The 18,440-nt window shown below is 36.6% G+C and overlaps 2 protein-coding genes across 3 annotated transcripts; one reads left to right on the forward strand and one right to left on the reverse strand.

Annotated features, from left to right (window-relative positions):
* The first annotated feature begins 720 nt into the window (after positions 1 to 720).
* On the forward strand, positions 721 to 4,639 carry LOC126834593 (cullin-3-B-like). 2 transcript variants are annotated; one of them, XM_050566638.1, is made up of 3 exons: positions 721 to 1,016; positions 1,084 to 3,553; positions 4,347 to 4,638. In XM_050566638.1, exon 2 carries the CDS (start codon positions 1,125 to 1,127, stop codon positions 3,507 to 3,509), a length of 2,385 nt encoding a protein of 794 aa, XP_050422595.1. In that variant the 5' UTR covers positions 721 to 1,016; positions 1,084 to 1,124; the 3' UTR covers positions 3,510 to 3,553; positions 4,347 to 4,638. The 2 variants fall into 2 exon arrangements, with proteins under 2 accessions (XP_050422595.1, XP_050422596.1); XM_050566639.1 differs by having other exon boundaries at positions 721 to 3,553; positions 4,347 to 4,639.
* A 5,107-nt stretch (positions 4,640 to 9,746) lies between these two features.
* Positions 9,747 to 17,428, reverse strand: LOC126834894 (collagen alpha-1(I) chain-like). Its single transcript, XM_050567103.1, has 6 exons — positions 17,318 to 17,428; positions 14,514 to 17,229; positions 12,859 to 13,047; positions 12,357 to 12,408; positions 12,001 to 12,137; positions 9,747 to 10,995 (listed from the first exon to the last, which is right to left on the reverse strand). Exons 1-6 carry the CDS (start codon positions 17,399 to 17,401, stop codon positions 9,938 to 9,940), a joined length of 4,236 nt encoding a protein of 1,411 aa, XP_050423060.1. The 5' UTR covers positions 17,402 to 17,428; the 3' UTR covers positions 9,747 to 9,937.
* Positions 17,429 to 18,440: the final 1,012 nt, after the last annotated feature.

An 18,440-nucleotide genomic window follows, 5' to 3' on the forward strand; every position in this document is an offset into this window, starting at 1 on the left:
TTTGAGGCATAGCGGGACGAAATATAACCGACCATTTTAAATGTTGATATTTTATTTCTTTTAAAAAACCATGTTTTGCTGTCTCTATTATTTAATATTTTTCACCCATATTTATCATCAGCTTACAAGAAAAAATCGATTATGTTTAATTTAATCTATGAAATGACTAATTTAGTTATCCGGTGTTATTCGTATCGACAGGAAAAGTGTCACACTAACACATCTTAGAACTGACCATACTAATATTCGTCGCCCCTTATTTCCGATTATAAATGATTATATTAATTATATTATATTGATTATAAATGATAAATTTTATTAATTTTGAAAACGTATACAGAATTGCACACGAAGGTCAAATTGTTATTAGTACTGACTAATTGTATTGGAAGGTGTTAAGTGAAATGTTTGCAAAATTTGTCTTAAGATAAAACTATGTAAAAAAGACATGTTAATTTTGTTGTTTTATTTTTTTAAATTAGTATTCATTCAGAAATAAAAAATACAATTTTATTTTCCATTTGTAAGTGTAAATAAAAATATGGCATTTTATGTAAAAAAACATAAGAACGGTCGATGGCTTATCATTTTTTAAATTTGCCTCTGATTTCATGGAGCAAAAACCCGAGAGTTTATGATTACAGATAGTAAAAAGAAAATTCACCACTGCAGATGATAATGAAAATATTTTGAAACATTGATAATAGCCGTTCGATACATTAATTTTTATGCACCAAGCTATTATGTGAAAGTTTTAACGTGCTCCGTGTTATTACGGCCGTTTTAAGTTTACTTTAATCTCGGTGAAGTATTTATTTTTATAATATATAAATTTCTAGTGTGAATAACGATTCAACAATTGCGGTCTAGGAAACATTAAGTATATTGCACCAGTCCGTGTTATTTCCAATCGAGACGTTCGTCCTTTGTTTTGCGGACTATCGACTATCAGCTATTGTTGACGTTTTAAAGGATAATTTCATACGCATGATATCGCTTTGAACTTCTGCCGGACGGTACGTTGACGTAGTTTGTTAGCATTTGACATGTTTTTGTGCTCATGGCCGTTTTCATTTTTGACAGACGACCGTCATGCACTCGTTGTGAATAGCTTGTAATCTGCCATGAGTAATGACCCCTTAGGACGGAGACGCCCCAGCATAATGAACAGCACGATACCGAAGAAGAAAACCAACATGAGGGTAAAGGCGTTCCCGTCGCGCACCGATGAAAAGTACGTCGACAGCACGTGGGCGATGCTGAAGAACGCCATACAAGAGATACAAAAGAAGAACAACTCTTGTCTGAGCTTCGAAGAGTTGTATCGCAATGCATACACAATGATATTGTTGAAGCATGGCGAGCGACTGTACAACGGCATGAGGGAAACTGTGTCCGCACATCTGGAGACTAAAGTGCGAGCCGACGTGCTTGACTCATTAAATAACAATTTCCTTCAAATGCTTGACAAATGTTGGAGGGACCATCAAACATCGATGGTGATGATAAGAGACATACTGATGTACATGGATAAGGTGTACGTGAAAAACAACGAGGTCGACAGCGTGTACAACCTCGGACTTGTATTGTTTCGCGACACTGTGGTGCGCCACGATCGTATTAGGGATCATTTACGTGAAACATTGTTAAGCATGGTGATGCGCGAGAGAAACGGCGAGGTCATTGATAGGCTCGCGTTGAAAAGCGCGTGTCAAATGCTCATGGTGTTGGGAATTCAAAATCGGTCAGTGTACCAAGAAGATTTTGAACGACCTTTTCTCGCTCAGTCCAGCGAGTTCTACAATGTTGAAAGTCAAATGCTGTTGGCCGAAAACAGTGCTTCCATATATATTAAAAAAGCTGAAGCGCGCATCAATGAGGAAGCTGAGCGGGCTAAAAATTACCTGGACGTCTCGACCGAAAGTCATATAATACGAGTGGTCGAAGAACAACTAATCCAGAAACATATGAAAACCATTGTGGAAATGGAAAATTCCGGGTTTGTGTTCATGTTGAGAAACGAAAGAACAAAAGACCTGGCTTGTATGTACAAGCTTTTGAGTAATTTGTCTGACGGACTCAAAACCATGTCGGATTGTTTGAGTAAATATCTACGAGAAGAAGGCCGTTCGTTGGTGAAAGAAGACGAAACCAATTTAAATCCCGTCACGTACGTACAGAGCCTCTTGGATCTCAAAGATAGATTAGATTTTTTCCTATACAGTTCTTTCGCTGGCGACAAAATGTTCAAACAGACGATATCTTCAGATTTTGAACATTTTTTGAATTTAAATCCAAAATCTCCAGAGTACATGTCGTTATTCATCGACGACAAGTTAAAGAGAGGAGTTCGCGGAATGGACGAGAACGATCTGGAACCTGTGCTTGACAAAGCCATGGTGTTGTTCCGATTCCTTCAGGACAAAGACGTTTTTGAGACATATTATAAGCAACATTTGGCCAAAAGATTGTTGCTTAACAAATCTGTCAGTGACGACAATGAAAAAAACATGATCTCTAAATTAAAAACTGAGTGTGGATGTCAATTTACATCTAAACTAGAAGGTATGTTTAAAGACATGTCGCTATCAAACACCGTGATGGATTCTTTTAAAAAATATTTAGCTGATACTCCTTCTTTGAATTGTAACAATATGGAACTGTCCGTTCGCGTTTTAACTACCGGTTTCTGGCCGTTGCCGACGACCACTCCGAAATGTAACGTGCCCAGTATAGCGCGTCTGGCCTACGACGAATTCCGAACCTTTTATTTAAGCAAACACAATGGCCGACAGTTAAGGCTCCAACCTCAATTGGGTTCAGCCGACATTACAGCTGTGTTCAACGAGACACGTCGAGATAATAGTGCGACATCTGTGATAAGCTCGAGCGCCAGTGGTAGCATCGTTGTGTCCACTTCATCAAACTCTGGCACGAGCGTGAATTCTATTGGTACGTTGTCTCCGCGCAAACATCTCTTCCAAGTTTCCACCTATCAAATGGCGATACTCATGTTATTTAACACTTATGAGAAAATCACCATGGAAAGCATCATGAATGAAACAGATATCAACGAGAAAGATCTGACCCGCGCTCTGCAATCATTGGCGATGGGCAAACCATCTCAGAGAGTGCTGTTAAAGAGCCCCAAAACCAAAGAAATCGAGCTACATCACGAGTTTTCTATAAACGAGTCCTATACGTCAAAATTATACCGCGTCAAAATTCAATCGATTACAACCAAAAATGAAAGCGAACCGGAACGCCGAAAGACCAAAGACAAGGTGGAAGAGGATAGAAAACACGAAATTGAAGCGGCATTAGTGCGCATAATGAAAGCTCGAAAAAAATTAACACACAATACTCTCATAATGGAAGTCACTGAGCAATTGAGGTCGAGATTCATGCCGTCGCCTGTACTCATCAAAAAACGAATAGAGTGTTTGATTGAAAGAGAATATTTGGCACGCACTCCAGAAGATCGAAACACTTACAACTATGTCGCATAAATGCACGCCACAAATTGTTTATCAGACATTCGTTAACGTGTGAGGTAATTATTTTAAAATATATATTTTTACAATTTTTAATACAAGAGAACAGATTTTTAGGTTTAAAAAAGTTCAAAAAATTATAATAATGTGAACTAATAATATCTTAAAATATTCCATAATATTTCTCAATATTTTTAATGTATTCCGTGATCAATAAGTTATACAGTTGTATAAATACAATAAATGTATTTAAAAATCCAATCTCTATTTATAAATTAATATAATAAAATATATTGTGTTTATTTATTCAATTGAAACAATAATTAATACAATTTTGGTAAAGAAAAAAATTATAATTGTCTATTATTTCTTTGAGAGGTATAGGTAATAATAAAAAATGTTAAATTATTAAGTACGATTTCTCTAAATACTAAAATATTATTGATAAAAACAACAAACTAATGTCAACATAACGTTGTGTTAAAGAATAATTATTACTATTATTGCTCACCATTTCATTGGTTATTAATTTATATGTAGTAACTTTTAAAATAGTCTCTCTTAAAATTAATACATATTTAATAAAAACATATTCTCTAATCTCCAAAAATGCGTTAATATGAAAATACATTTTTTTCTGACAAACGAGGATATATTGAGGAATAATTTAAATCAAACCTCCAAATCAGGTTTAAAACGTATTTAGCCAATTGTTTTTGCCTCACTAGTTTTGTAAACAATTTTTTTTAAAACAATAAATATTGTATACTTTATAAACAATAAAAATGTCCGTCGATTAAACCTATAGAGTTTTAACCAAATTGATTATATTATATTTTTTTTATATTTCAGATAATCGTTTTGAGGAGTTTGTACACAAAATGTTTCAAGACTATATACATCGTATTTTGATTTTAAATTAATAAATACAGACGGTTTTTAATCGTGTGATTTTTTTCCAAATAATTATTATTTTAATGGAGTATAAAAATAATTCAAAACTATTGGTAATATTGCAATAACGTCTTTTATTGTGTAAATATTATGTAGACGTTAGATTTTCAAAAGAAAAAAAGGCCAAATGTTTCTGTACACAAATTTATATAGTTTGAGTTAAAAAAAAAAAATATGAATAAGTTTTAATATTTATGAAAGATAATTGATTTTTTTTCTAAATGTATTTGGAGTGTGCTAAAATAAATTTGCTGTTTCGAAAGTTCATAATAATAAATTGATATCTGTATATTATTGTATGTATATTTTTAATGTTAATCAATTGGTTGTATTGCTAACAAATTTATCGTACACAGGTACATTTTTTTTTGTCGAGAAACATTTTTTCTCTGTATCAGGAAAGCCTAAAATGTGATTTTCTGCTATATAAAATACAAAATGAACGGTTTTAATTTGAACTTTGTTGTGTGTAACAAAATTCAAAGTAAGCATAATTAGGAAAACAGCAAAAAAAAATTTGTTAAAATATTTTACAACCATGTTTCGGTATGAGATTAAATATTTAAACAACAGTACTAAACAAAATGTTGTTTAATATATGTAAGAAACATTATCATAATATAAATAAATACTATGCTCATTTCTATATTCATATCGTGTTTTGGGCTCTGAACTTCAGCGTTATATCATTGAACTTAACTTAAAGCTAAGAAGGTTTTTTGGAACTCAGTCTTCACAGTAATAGTTTACCCTTGTGAATTTAATATATACTTTCTGTTTAATAGCTGCAATTACTGATATTATTACTTTAAGTCTAACCTGTATTTACCAATTTCTTTGTTTTCATAGACCGTAAATAATAAAATAAATATTAATAAAACCACAGCACGGTGGTGACGGTGAGGTAAAAGGTCTACAAGAACTAATATAACTTAAAGTTATAAAATCACTTTCTAATAAACCATTCAATGTAAATCGATAGACGGTAAGAATTACATTCACAGTCACAATTTAAAAATAAGTCACTTAGTCACTAATTTAAAAATGAGTTAAATTTTTGTTCCAATATGGACATTTTTTTTTCTAAAAATCTTAAGCACATTTGCCGAACAGTTATAATGGAAAAAAATATGTATAAAAATCGTATATTTTATAATATTATGTAATAAAACCAATTAAGAAGGGCTAGGAGTTTCCTCAAAAACTAGCAAAAAACATGTCCCTCCAAACACTTAGATTTAATTACAACTATTGAATTTATTAAAAAAAAAAAAAATTGCTTATTTATTCTAACTTAACGTAACTAGATTTGAAATCAAAACGCATCTTATGAACATTTATAAAACAATATACCCTTTTGGGTCCGTTTCGAAATTGAAAAATATTAGTTAAAAATACGCCATTTCTATATTTTATTTCCAAGGTCGTTATAAACACACGCTGAGATCGGTATCGTTTCTCTGGTAACAAAAAACAATATTTTGGTTACAACTGCATTTCGTTGTGTTATTATTAATATTGCACCCGAGTGCATCCGATGCAATTATCGATTGAACAATAACATTCTTTATTCTATGAATAACATATTATTTTGACGACGTGCTGTTGTGTCGGATTGAAAATATAATATTGATTAAAATTGGTGTACAATAAACATTGTGGTTGACCGTTATTGATTTTATTACTTACCGAATTACGCTAACAATAATAATAATAATTATTATTAGTCGCTCGCAGTAAACCTGATTGAAATTCAAAGTGCAAAATATAACGGAAGGTATGTCGAATTACATATTTTGTTATGGGATAAAGACTAAAGTGTGCATTAAACGTTTGATGTATTTTATAGTGTCAAACCATAATACACCAGACCGGGTTTGGTCAACTGTTAAATAAAAATTTTAATTTTCACCCTGAACCTTTTTTTTTGCCAATTTTCACGAAAAAGTTTTAATAACATTATAAGCATATAATATTATTATCTACGACAAAGTTGATAATATTCCATTTATATAATATACCAGTTCAAATTTAATGAAAATTAAATTACTTAAGAAGAGATTAATTAAAATTTTTGGTATAATATTACTAGTGTAGAGTGTGCATAGTATTTAGAATACAACATTTTAAAATAAATTTTTTTTTTTTTCGTATCTAATTTACTGTTCCAAAAGTGTTGTTAATTCCAACTAAAAAAGTACCAGCGATTTCGTCCCAATTTATACTGTTAATGGAGTTACTTTAAAATTCTATTGTCGAACTCATTATTTGCCCTTTTACTTATTTTTCGACCGAGTTTCACTCTTTTAAATTTCATTTGATAACAAGTATTTTTATAAAATTTACTTTTTAAATAATGTTATTTATACTTAATATTCATCACAACCGATAAACCTATCTAGTTTCAACTACCGACAGCGACTGTAACTACAATGAATTGTTTAAATTTCTGTCTTAATATTTATTGTGCTTTTGCGAAGAGATAAAATGTCGAAAAGGGTTTAGATGTATTTGTTAAATACACAAACAAAATAATATATAAATGTTTTATTTTTTTTTTCATTGTAAATAATGTGTGCTCGCATTAAGACTTAAGCTCGTATCATCTAATTTTTTGGATATATTATGTATTTTATTAATTGTTTTTAGCTAAACGGCGATTATGGAAGGTCAGGAATGTTGCTCAGGATCCGAAAGCAAATTATTGTTTTTATGTATAGAATGTAAAACAAAATTTGCTGACTTAAGATTTTATTGGGACCATTGGGCCAAACATAAGGCCAGGGAGAAAGTTAATTGGTCCTGTCATATTTGCCTATTTGTCAATGTATGCGAATTCCAATCTCACATGTTAAATCATAACGTCCCATTGACGGTACCAAAGAAACCGGAGATCAAAACTTCCATTAAAATGGAGGATATGTCTGAATAAAACAACGGTGGAAATAGCGTTGATTAATAATTAGTCTGAGAAGTTTCAACGATCAAAATACCAAAAACATATTTTTTTATACATATATTTATTTTATCTCTTAGCATAGTACTCTAAAAACATAAAAAAAATCTGTACTCTAACTCATATATTTAATTGTTTATAATTTGTAGTTTGTTTTGAAATAATAACTTGTTATAAACTACACAAAATAAATCTTAAGTGATTCTATTGTCCATCAAATAGATAAAACTATATTTATTTTAAAAAATACTCAATATTGAAATTATTAATCTATTCTTACAACAAATAACAATATATAAATTCTTTTTAATTAAGTTGATTTTTGTACAGCTAAATATGTTTTAAATAATACCTATCTTTAACAATTTTTTTTGTAAATTTTTTTTTTATATATTTATATATAAGCAGCCTTTACCAAAACTGATTATGTTTCTAAAAAGTTATATTGATATCAAATAATATTTTCAAGTTTTGTGATATTGTATGTATTGCTTTAATTATGGCTTGAAATAAATTGTCAAAACTAATTATTTCTCTGATAAAAATATACTTTATATGCAGCTTTATTTCCAAAAACTTATTGTCTTATATCGGATTTGACTAGAATTTATTTCTCAAACTGATTATGTCGTTTATTTCCAAATATAATTTATTATTTGCAGTAACTAATATATATAATGTTAATCATGTCTTAAATCAAAACTACATAATATCAACATAACAGTTTTCATATAGTTAATAAACGAAAATACTGAATTATTATTGTTTACCAAGTTGATAAAATTTATTTTGAGTAAAATCGCAATGATTTTTTTTTAGAAATACTTAATCTAAAACTTATAAATTGAGTGCTAAATTTAACTATCTGAAATCATATCTTTTAAATATTTCAACTTGGTCCAAAGTTTTTGATTTTAAAAATAATTGAGTCTATAGAGAATTTTAAAAAAAATTTCTTATTATACTTATAATTGAAGGGTACAAGGAAAAAACAGCAGTCACTTTTTAATAATAGCAATTATTTGTTCTAAAATTCGTTTTGATACAAAACGAATCAGTTCTTTACTTTTAAGCACGATTATAAACAAAAGTATAAAATATTTTTAAATTTTTAAGTATTTCTTTAACATTTTAAAACATATTTTACCATTACTTAAACATGTTTTTCTTAGATTAGAAAAAGTGACTGCTGGTTTTTTCCCTATACCCTTCAATTGTTATTGACATTCATAAAGTTTTTCTTTTTTTCCCAAATTTTCAAAAAGTGTTGATAAACAGTTTTGGAAAGAAATTATAATAATATTGTTGTTTTATTACAATACTAAAAAAATAATTGGTCACAAAGATAGTAAATACTTTAGTCTTCCCCCTTCCAAACAATTAGTTTTTATTAAAATTATGGGTTTTTATGTAATTTTAGAACTAAGTAAAGAAATTTGATAAGTTCCTGCTTGCACTAAGCAAGTAGGTATACTTAAATTTGTGTTAATTATTATGATATTACGTTAAAGATATGTTTTAAAAAATAAAAAAAATCCATAATTCAAAGTACAGTTATAAAAAAAACCTTTTTATGATTAAATAAAGTTGTAACCGATCACCTATAAGTTTTAAGTGCTTTAAGCACTTTTAGCTCTGATGTGCTAAAGTGAAGGACAAATGATTTCAATAGTAGGATGAAATATTTAATAACATAATTTTTTACGTGTACACGCGTAAGTATATACATATCTATGTTTGTGTAATAATATTGATGGGTCATCAATATATTTTGATAGGAATAAATGCGACATAATACATATTAATATATTGTTTAACATCTTGGGAAAATTATGCGAATATTATAAAGGCTTTGTGCATGTCGATGCATTTTAAATGAAAACATGATATAATTCTCACGTATTAAGTTATATTATGTAAAAAAAAAAAAAATACTGAATTGACGATGTCATCTAAATAATTTGTCTTTTATTTCATTCACGCTGTTAAGTGCTCAGTACTATTTAAGCATGCTGTATATTAAGTACATGCTATTTTATAATAAAAATATATAAGTATGATAATTATCATATTTCGCGATCCGTAACCGTTATTTAAAAATAAATAAACAAAAAGTTGTTCTTAATCTTGTTAGTATTGGCCGACTTCATCAAAAATGATGCATTCCAGGTAAGTGATTGTAACTAATTATTATTAGGTCATTATTTTAACGTATATCGTATACCTAGACACGTAAACATAGATGATACGTTTCTAAAATTGTATTTATTATAGGACATAGGAATGACAGGTATAATTTAAAAAAACAACTAAAAAATATTTTTGTTAAATATAATTTCGTAGAAAACCATATAATATTAAAAAATAAATAGTTGACCGTTTTAGTAGATACATAATATAAATATTAAATTAATTATAAATAAAATATGAGTGAATACAATCAACACGCATATGGGAAACAACAACAACATAAATATGATGAGCAAATATTAATTGTTATGAAGCAATGTTACATACTTAAATCAGTGGGTTGTTATGAGCACACACATTTGCAATTGCGTCCACCTATATTCTTATTAAACGGAGTTCCTGATCCACCGAGAAAAACAATGGAGTTTAGAGCTGACCCGTACGGTCTAATGTAACCATAAGGTAATCTACCTCCAGCCCCCAAGATTGGGTCACCCGATGATCCGATAGCTTCGCTAGTACTAGAAGACGATCCACCAACACTTTGTATGGGGTTAAGAGATGAGCCATAAGGACCACTGTATAGACCTCTGTATGGGGCACTCAATAGTCCACCGTTTGGCCCAACGTATGGGCTGCCGTTACCGAATGATACACCTCCACCTAAGATGGAAACCAAAGGTGACCCACCAACGATTGAGGCGGGGGCACCAGTTGATCCAACTACACCACTAGAACTCGAAGACGATCCGCCAACACTTGAAAGAGGGTTAAGAGATGAGCCATATGGACCGCTGTATAACCCACCGTATGGGCCACTAATTATTTGTCCGTTCGGTCCTACGTATGGGCCACTAATTATTTGTCCGTTTGGTCCTACGTATAGGCCGTTGTTACCGAATGGTACACCTCCACCTAAGATGGAGCCAGGTGCACCAGATGATCCAACTACACCGCTAGAACTCGAAGAAGATCCACCAACGATTGAGCCAGGAGCACCAGTTGATCCAAGTACACCGCTAGAACTCGAAGATGATCCACCAACACTTGAAAGAGGGTTAAGAGATGAGCCATATGGGCCGCTGTATAGCCCACCGTATGGGCCGCTTAAAATTTCACCGTTTGGTCCAACGTATGGGCCACTAATTATTTGTCCGTTTGGTCCAACGATTGAGCCAGGTGCACCAGATAATCCAATTACACCGCTAGAACTCGAAGACGATCCACCAACGATTGAGCCAGGGGCACCAGATGATCCACCAACACTTGAAAGAGGGTTAAGAGTTGAGCCATATGGACCGCTGTATAGCCCACCGTATGGGCCACTAATTATTTGTCCGTTCGGTCCTACGTATGGGCCGTTGTTACCGAATGGTACACCTCCACCTAAGATGGAGCCAGGTGCACCAGATGATCCAACTACACTGCTAGAACTCGAAGAAGATCCACCAACGATTGAGCCAGGAGCACCAGTTGATCCAAGTACACCGCTAGAACTCGAAGATGATCCACCAACACTTGAAAAAGGGTTAAGAGATGAGCCATATGGGCCGCTGTATAGCCCACCGTATGGGCCGCTTAAAATTTCACCGTTTGGTCCAACGTATGGGCCACTAATTATTTGTCCGTTTGGTCCAACGATTGAGCCAGGTGCACCAGATAATCCAATTACACCGCTAGAACTCGAAGACGATCCACCAACGATTGAGCCAGGGGCACCAGATGATCCACCAACACTTGAAAGAGGGTTAAGAGTTGAGCCATATGGACCGCTGTATAGCCCACCGTATGGGCCACTAATTATTTGTCCGTTCGGTCCTACGTATGGGCCGTTGTTACCGAATGGTACACCTCCACCTAAGATGGAGCCAGGTGCACCAGATGATCCAACTACACTGCTAGAACTCGAAGAAGATCCACCAACGATTGAGCCAGGAGCACCAGTTGATCCAAGTACACCGCTAGAACTCGAAGATGATCCACCAACACTTGAAAAAGGGTTAAGAGATGAGCCATATGGGCCGCTGTATAGCCCACCGTATGGGCCGCTTAAAATTTCACCGTTTGGTCCAACGTATGGGCCACTAATTATTTGTCCGTTTGGTCCAACGATTGAGCCAGGTGCACCAGATAATCCAATTACACCGCTAGAACTCGAAGACGATCCACCAACGATTGAGCCAGGGGCACCAGATGATCCACCAACACTTGAAAGAGGGTTAAGAGTTGAGCCATATGGACCGCTGTATAGCCCACCGTATGGGCCACTAATTATTTGTCCGTTCGGTCCTACGTATGGGCCGTTGTTACCGAATGGTACACCTCCACCTAAGATGGAGCCAGGTGCACCAGATGATCCAACTACACTGCTAGAACTCGAAGAAGATCCACCAACGATTGAGCCAGGAGCACCAGTTGATCCAAGTACACCGCTAGAACTCGAAGATGATCCACCAACACTTGAAAAAGGGTTAAGAGATGAGCCATATGGGCCGCTGTATAGCCCACCGTATGGGCCGCTTAAAATTTCACCGTTTGGTCCAACGTATGGGCCACTAATTATTTGTCCGTTTGGTCCAACGATTGAGCCAGGTGCACCAGATAATCCAATTACACCGCTAGAACTCGAAGACGATCCACCAACGATTGAGCCAGGGGCACCAGATGATCCACCAACACTTGAAAGAGGGTTAAGAGTTGAGCCATATGGACCGCTGTATAGCCCACCGTATGGGCCACTAATTATTTGTCCGTTCGGTCCTACGTATGGGCCGTTGTTACCGAATGGTACACCTCCACCTAAGATGGAGCCAGGTGCACCAGATGATCCAACTACACTGCTAGAACTCGAAGACGATCCACCAACGATTGAGCCAGGGGCACCAGTTGATCCAACTACACCGCTAGAACTCGAAGAAGATCCACCAACGATTGAGCCAGGGGCACCAGTTGATCCAACTACACCGCTAGAACTCGAAGAAGATCCACCAACGATTGAGCCAGGGGCACCAGTTGATCCAACTACACCGCTAGAACTCGAAGATGATCCACCAACACTTGAGAGAGGGTTAAGAGATGAGCCATAAGGACCGCTGTATGACCCACCGTATGGGCCACTAATTATTTGTCCGTTTAGTCCTACGTATGGGCCACTAATTATTTCACCGTTTGGTCCAACGTATGGGCCACTAATTATTTGTCCGTTTGGTCCTACGTATGGGCCGTTGTTACCGAATGGTACACCTCCACCTAATATGGAGCCAGGTGCACCAGATGATCCAACTACACCGCTAGAACTCGAAGACGATCCACCAACGATTGAGCCAGGGGCACCAGTTGATCCAACTACACCGCTAGAACTCGAAGACGATCCACCAACGATTGAGCCAGGGGCACCAGTTGATCCAACTACACCGCTAGAACTCGAAGAAGATCCACCAACGATTGAGCCAGGTGCACCAGTTGATCCAATTACACCGCTAGAACTCGAAGATGATCCACCAACACTTGAAAGAGGGTTAAGAGATGAGCCATATGGACCGCTGTATAGCCCACCGTATGGGCCGCTTAAAATTTCACCGTTTGGTCCAACGTATGGGCCACTAATTATTTGTCCGTTTGGTCCTACGTATGGGCCGTTGTTACCGAATGGTACACCTCCACCTAATATGGAGCCAGGTGCACCAGATGATCCAACTACACTGCTAGAACTCGAAGACGATCCACCAACGATTGAGCCAGGGGCACCAGTTGATCCAACTACACCGCTAGAACTCGAAGAAGATCCACCAACGATTGAGCCAGGGGCACCAGTTGATCCAACTGTACCGCTAGAACTCGAAGATGATCCACCAACACTTGAGAGAGGGTTAAGAGATGAGCCATATGGACCGCTGTATAACCCACCGTATAGGCCACTAATTATTTGTCCGTTCGGTCCTACGTATGGGCCACTAATTATTTGTCCGTTTGGTCCTACGTATGGGCCGTTGTTACCGAATGGTACACCTCCACCTAATATGGAGCCAGGTGCACCAGATGATCCAACTACACTGCTAGAACTCGAAGACGATCCACCAACGATTGAGCCAGGGGCACCAGTTGATCCAACTACACCGCTAGAACTCGAAGAAGATCCACCAACGATTGAGCCAGGGGCACCAGTTGATCCAACTGTACCGCTAGAACTCGAAGATGATCCACCAACACTTGAGAGAGGGTTAAGAGATGAGCCATATGGACCGCTGTATAGCCCACCGTATGGGCCGACTTAAATATTTCACCGTTTGGTCCAACGTATGGGCCACTAATTATTTGTCCGTTTGGTCCTACGTATGGGCCGTTGTTACCGAATGGTACACCTCCACCTAATATGGAGCCAGGTGCACCAGATGATCCAACTACACTGCTAGAACTCGAAGACGATCCACCAACGATTGAGCCAGGGGCACCAGTTGATCCAACTACACCGCTAGAACTCGAAGAAGATCCACCAACGATTGAGCCAGGGGCACCAGTTGATCCAACTGTACCGCTAGAACTCGAAGATGATCCACCAACACTTGAGAGAGGGTTAAGAGATGAGCCATATGGACCGCTGTATAACCCACCGTATAGGCCACTAATTATTTGTCCGTTCGGTCCTACGTATGGGCCACTAATAATTTGTCCGTTTGGTCCTACGTATGGGCCGTTGTTACCGAATGGTCCACCTCCACCTAAGATGGAGCCAGAGGCACCAGTTGATCCAACTACACCGCTAGAACTCGAAGATGATCCACCAACACTTGAGAGAGGGTTAAGAGATGAGCCATATGGACCGCTGTATAGCCCACCGTATGGGCCGCTTAAAATTTCACCGTTTGGTCCAACATATGGGCCACTAATTATTTGTCCGTTTGGTCCAGCGATTGAGCCAGGTGCACCAGATGATCCAATTACACCGCTAGAACTCGAAGTTGATTCACCAACACTTGAAAGAGGGTTAAGTGATGAGCCATATGGACCGCTGTAAAGCCCACCGTATGGGCCGCTTAAAATTTCACCGTTTGGTCCAACGTATGGGCCACTAATTATTTGTCCGTTTGGTCCAACGATTGAGCCAGGTGCACCAGATAATCCAATTACACCGCTAGAACTCGAAGATGATCCACCAACACTTGAAAGAGGGTTAAGAGATGAGCCATATGGACCGCTGTATAGCCCACCGTATGGGCCACTAATTATTTGTCCGTTTGGTCCTACGTATGGGCCGTTGTTACCGAATGGTACACCTCCACCTAAGATGGAGCCAGGTGCACCAGATGATCCAACTACACCGCTAGAACTCGAAGAAGATCCACCAACGATTGAGCCAGGGGCACTAGTTGATTCAACTACACCGCTAGAACTCGAAGAAGATCCACCAACAATTGAGCCAGGTGCACCAGATGATCCAATTACACCGCTAGAACTCGAAGTTGATCCACCAACACTTGAGAGAGGGTTAAGAGTTGAGCCATATGGACCGCTGTATAACCCACCGTATAGGCCACTAGTTATTTGTCCGTTTGGTCCTACGTATGGGCTGTTGTTACCGAATGGTCCACCTCCACCTAAGATGGAGCCAGAGGCACCAGTTGATCCAACTACACCGCTAGAACTCGAAGATGATCCACCAACACTTGAGAGAGGGTTAAGAGATGAGCCATATGGACCGCTGTATAGCCCACCGTATGGGCCGCTTAAAATTTCACCGTTTGGTTCAACGTATGGGCCACTAATTATTTGTCCGTTTGGTCCTACGTATGGGCCGTTTTTACCGAATGGTCCACCTCCACCTAAGATGGAGCCAGGTGCACCAGATGATCCAACTACACTGCTAGAACTCGAAGACGATCCACCAACACTTGAAAGAGGGTTAAGATATGAACCATATGGTCCGCTGTATAACCCGCCGTTTGGGCCGCTTAGAATTTCTCTGTTTGGTCCAACGTATGGGCCACTAATTATTTGTCCGTTTGGTCCTACGTATGGGCCGTTGTTACCGAATGGTACACCTCCACCTAAGATGGAGCCAGGTGCACCAGATGATCCAACTACACTGCTAGAACTCGAAGACGATCCACCAACACTTGAAAGAGGGTTAAGAGATGAGCCATATGGGCCGCTCAGAATTTCACCGTTTGGTCCAATGTATGGGCCACTAATTATTTGTCTGTTTGGTCCAACGATTGAGCCTGGTGCACCAGATGATCCAACTACACTGCTAGAACTCGAAGACGATCCACCAACACTTGAAAGAGGGTTAAGTGATGAACCATATGGACCGCTCAGAATTTCACCGTTTGGTCCAACGTATGGGCCGCTTAAAATTTCGCCGTTTGGTCCAACGTATGGGTCACTTAATATTTCTCCGTTTGGTCCTACGTATGGGCTGCCATTACTGAATGATACACCTCCACCTAAGATTGAGCCAGGGGCACCCGTAGATCCAACTACATCGCTAGAACTTGAAGACGATCTACCAACAATGCCCCCGGGGGTACTTGATGATCCAACCGTACTACTAGTACTGGTAGAAGACTCACCAACAACGGCACCAGGAGCACCCGATGATTTAACCGCAACACTTGTACTGGTAGTAGATTTTTCAACGCTAACGCCCGGGGCACTTGAAGTTCCTAATAAGCCGCTAGTACTTGAAGATGATCTGTCAATATTGTTGCCAGGGCCATTTGATGAACCGAATGAGCCACTAGTACTTGAAGAGGATCCACCAACACTTTGTATTGGGCTTAAAGACGAGCCATATTGTTCACCGTTTAGTTCGCCGAATGGTCCAGCGTATGGGCTACCGTAACCGAATGGTCCAAATAATCTGCCAGTACTCGAAGATGATCCAATTACTCGTTTATTGGGCCGGAAATATGAACCATATAGGCCTTTGTATAGGGTGCCGTATGGTCTAACGTATGGGCTACCGTAACCGAATGGTCCAAATGAGCTGTCAGTACTTGAATATGGTCCTCCAATAATTCTTTTATGTGGTCGGAAATATGAACCATATGGACCTCTGTATAGTCCGCTGTATGGTCTAGCGTATGGGCTACCATAACCGAATGGTCTAAATAAGCTGCCAGTACTCGAAGATGATCCAAGTATTCGTTTATATGGCTGGAAATATGAACCGTATGGGCCTCTGTATAATCCGCTGTATGGTCCAACGTAGGGGCTGCCGTAACCGAATGGTCCTCTGTATAGTCCGTTGTATAGTCCGTTGTATGGTCCGTTGTATTGGCTGCTATATCCAAATGGTATTCCTGCACCAACACTAACGCTAGGGACACCTGTTAAACCGAACAATTCGCTAGTAGTGGAAGAGGCTCCTCCAACAGTGATGGGGTTAATTGATGAGCCATATGGACCATTGTAAAGGCCACCGTATGGACCGCCGTAACCAAAAGGAACTCCTCCTAAAGAGTATTTTAGGCTATTGTAGCTACCAGAAGGGTAACCGAAAATACCGTTACCACCAAAAGGATAATCGAAGATACCGTTTTTACCACCATTGTAGCCAAGGATACCGTTTTTACGTAAAGACCTTGGACATGAACAGCCCCGGCCACCAAATAAATTCTGCAAACATGATGTAGCCTGCAAGTTTGAAAATGACAATCAATGAATACATCTTTTTAAACAAAATCGATTGGAAAAATATTATAAACAACAAAGAATAACTTACACAATTGGTTATGGCCAGAATGCAAACTAATCCGATGGCAATGTTTTTTACTACCATTTTTGAAATCGATGAAAATAACAACATGACTTCCTTAGAACTAGGAAGAATGGGTTACATTCGACTGAATGATTTACGGTTGCGGCAATCCGGGTTTATATAGTAAATTGAAATGACAACGGGATACCAAAAACGTGATGGCTTAATTGTAGAAATGCGATCTTTTAATAATAGTTAATTGCATGTCATTCGATAACACTCACGGTCATTTATTTCTAAAGGGTGAATGCGATAGGCGTTTAAATAACCTAATAGTGCATTGGCAGAATGCGAAAACAAAATTGGCATCAGTTTCAAACTAAATACACGTGAGCGTATTGTTTTGTTGTTATTTAATGCATTGTAAAGTATAAACATTTCACTATAAGATTATATTTACATATTATAGTTAATAGTACCTACTGAACTTGGACAGAGTTTTGTTAAAATAACATATCATTTTAACAAAGTTATTTTAAATACATTTATTACTTAGCGCATCAAATTATTATTAGGTATTCGAAATGCATTTTTATTTACTGTACCTATTAGAAAAAAATTGCTTTGGGTAAAATTAGATAATTTATTAAAAATTTTTTCAATTTGATAATTGATTCGTTCAGACAAAAAATTGGTTTAAAATTTGTATTCTGATGATTTTCAAATAAGAAGAATACAATTTGATTTACTAAATGAGAATTATTTATTTATAATTTGTATTTTAATAATTATTTTAGTTACTGTTTAGGATATTAAATTAACTGTTTTCATAATCTACAGGTTTGTATATTGGTAACATTTAAAAGATTTAATACTTGATATCAAACTTGGAGATTATTTAAATATTTTTTTTATTTTAATAAAAATTCACCTCATTATTAAAAGTAAAATACATGCAAAAACTCAAGCAATTTATTTACATATTCAACTAAAAAAATGTCGTTTAAATACATATAAAATTAATAATTAAATAAAAATATAATTAATAGTTCTAATAACAAAGTTAAATGAATATTTATTTAAAATAAAAGGCTAAATAAAAATGTTAAGTAAAAAAAAATTACCCACACAACATTCATTTTTGTTC

Source organism: Adelges cooleyi, unplaced genomic scaffold (genome assembly GCF_023614345.1).
Source record: "Adelges cooleyi isolate 19-005CV unplaced genomic scaffold, UGA_ACOO_1.1 ACOO_flye_CR_arks_rails_tigmint_CR_PRNA_21, whole genome shotgun sequence".
NCBI classification, from domain to species: domain Eukaryota; kingdom Metazoa; phylum Arthropoda; class Insecta; order Hemiptera; family Adelgidae; genus Adelges; species Adelges cooleyi.

Bases quoted from the DNA above. Each gene is read 5' to 3' on its own strand.
- LOC126834593 (XM_050566639.1), top strand. From the start codon at position 1,125: ATGAGTAATGACCCCTTAGGACGGAGACGCCCCAGCATAATGAACAGC.
- LOC126834894 (XM_050567103.1), bottom strand. From the start codon at position 17,401: ATGTTGTTATTTTCATCGATTTCAAAAATGGTAGTAAAAAACATTGCC. The intron at 12,409-12,858 runs CTGGCTCCATAT...CATCTGGTGCAC, and splicing joins AGTTGGATCATCTGGTGCAC to CTGGCTCCATCTTAGGTGGA. The intron at 12,138-12,356 runs AGGACCGAACGG...TGGCCCATACGT, and splicing joins GGTAACAACGGCCCATACGT to TGGACCAAACGGTGAAATTT.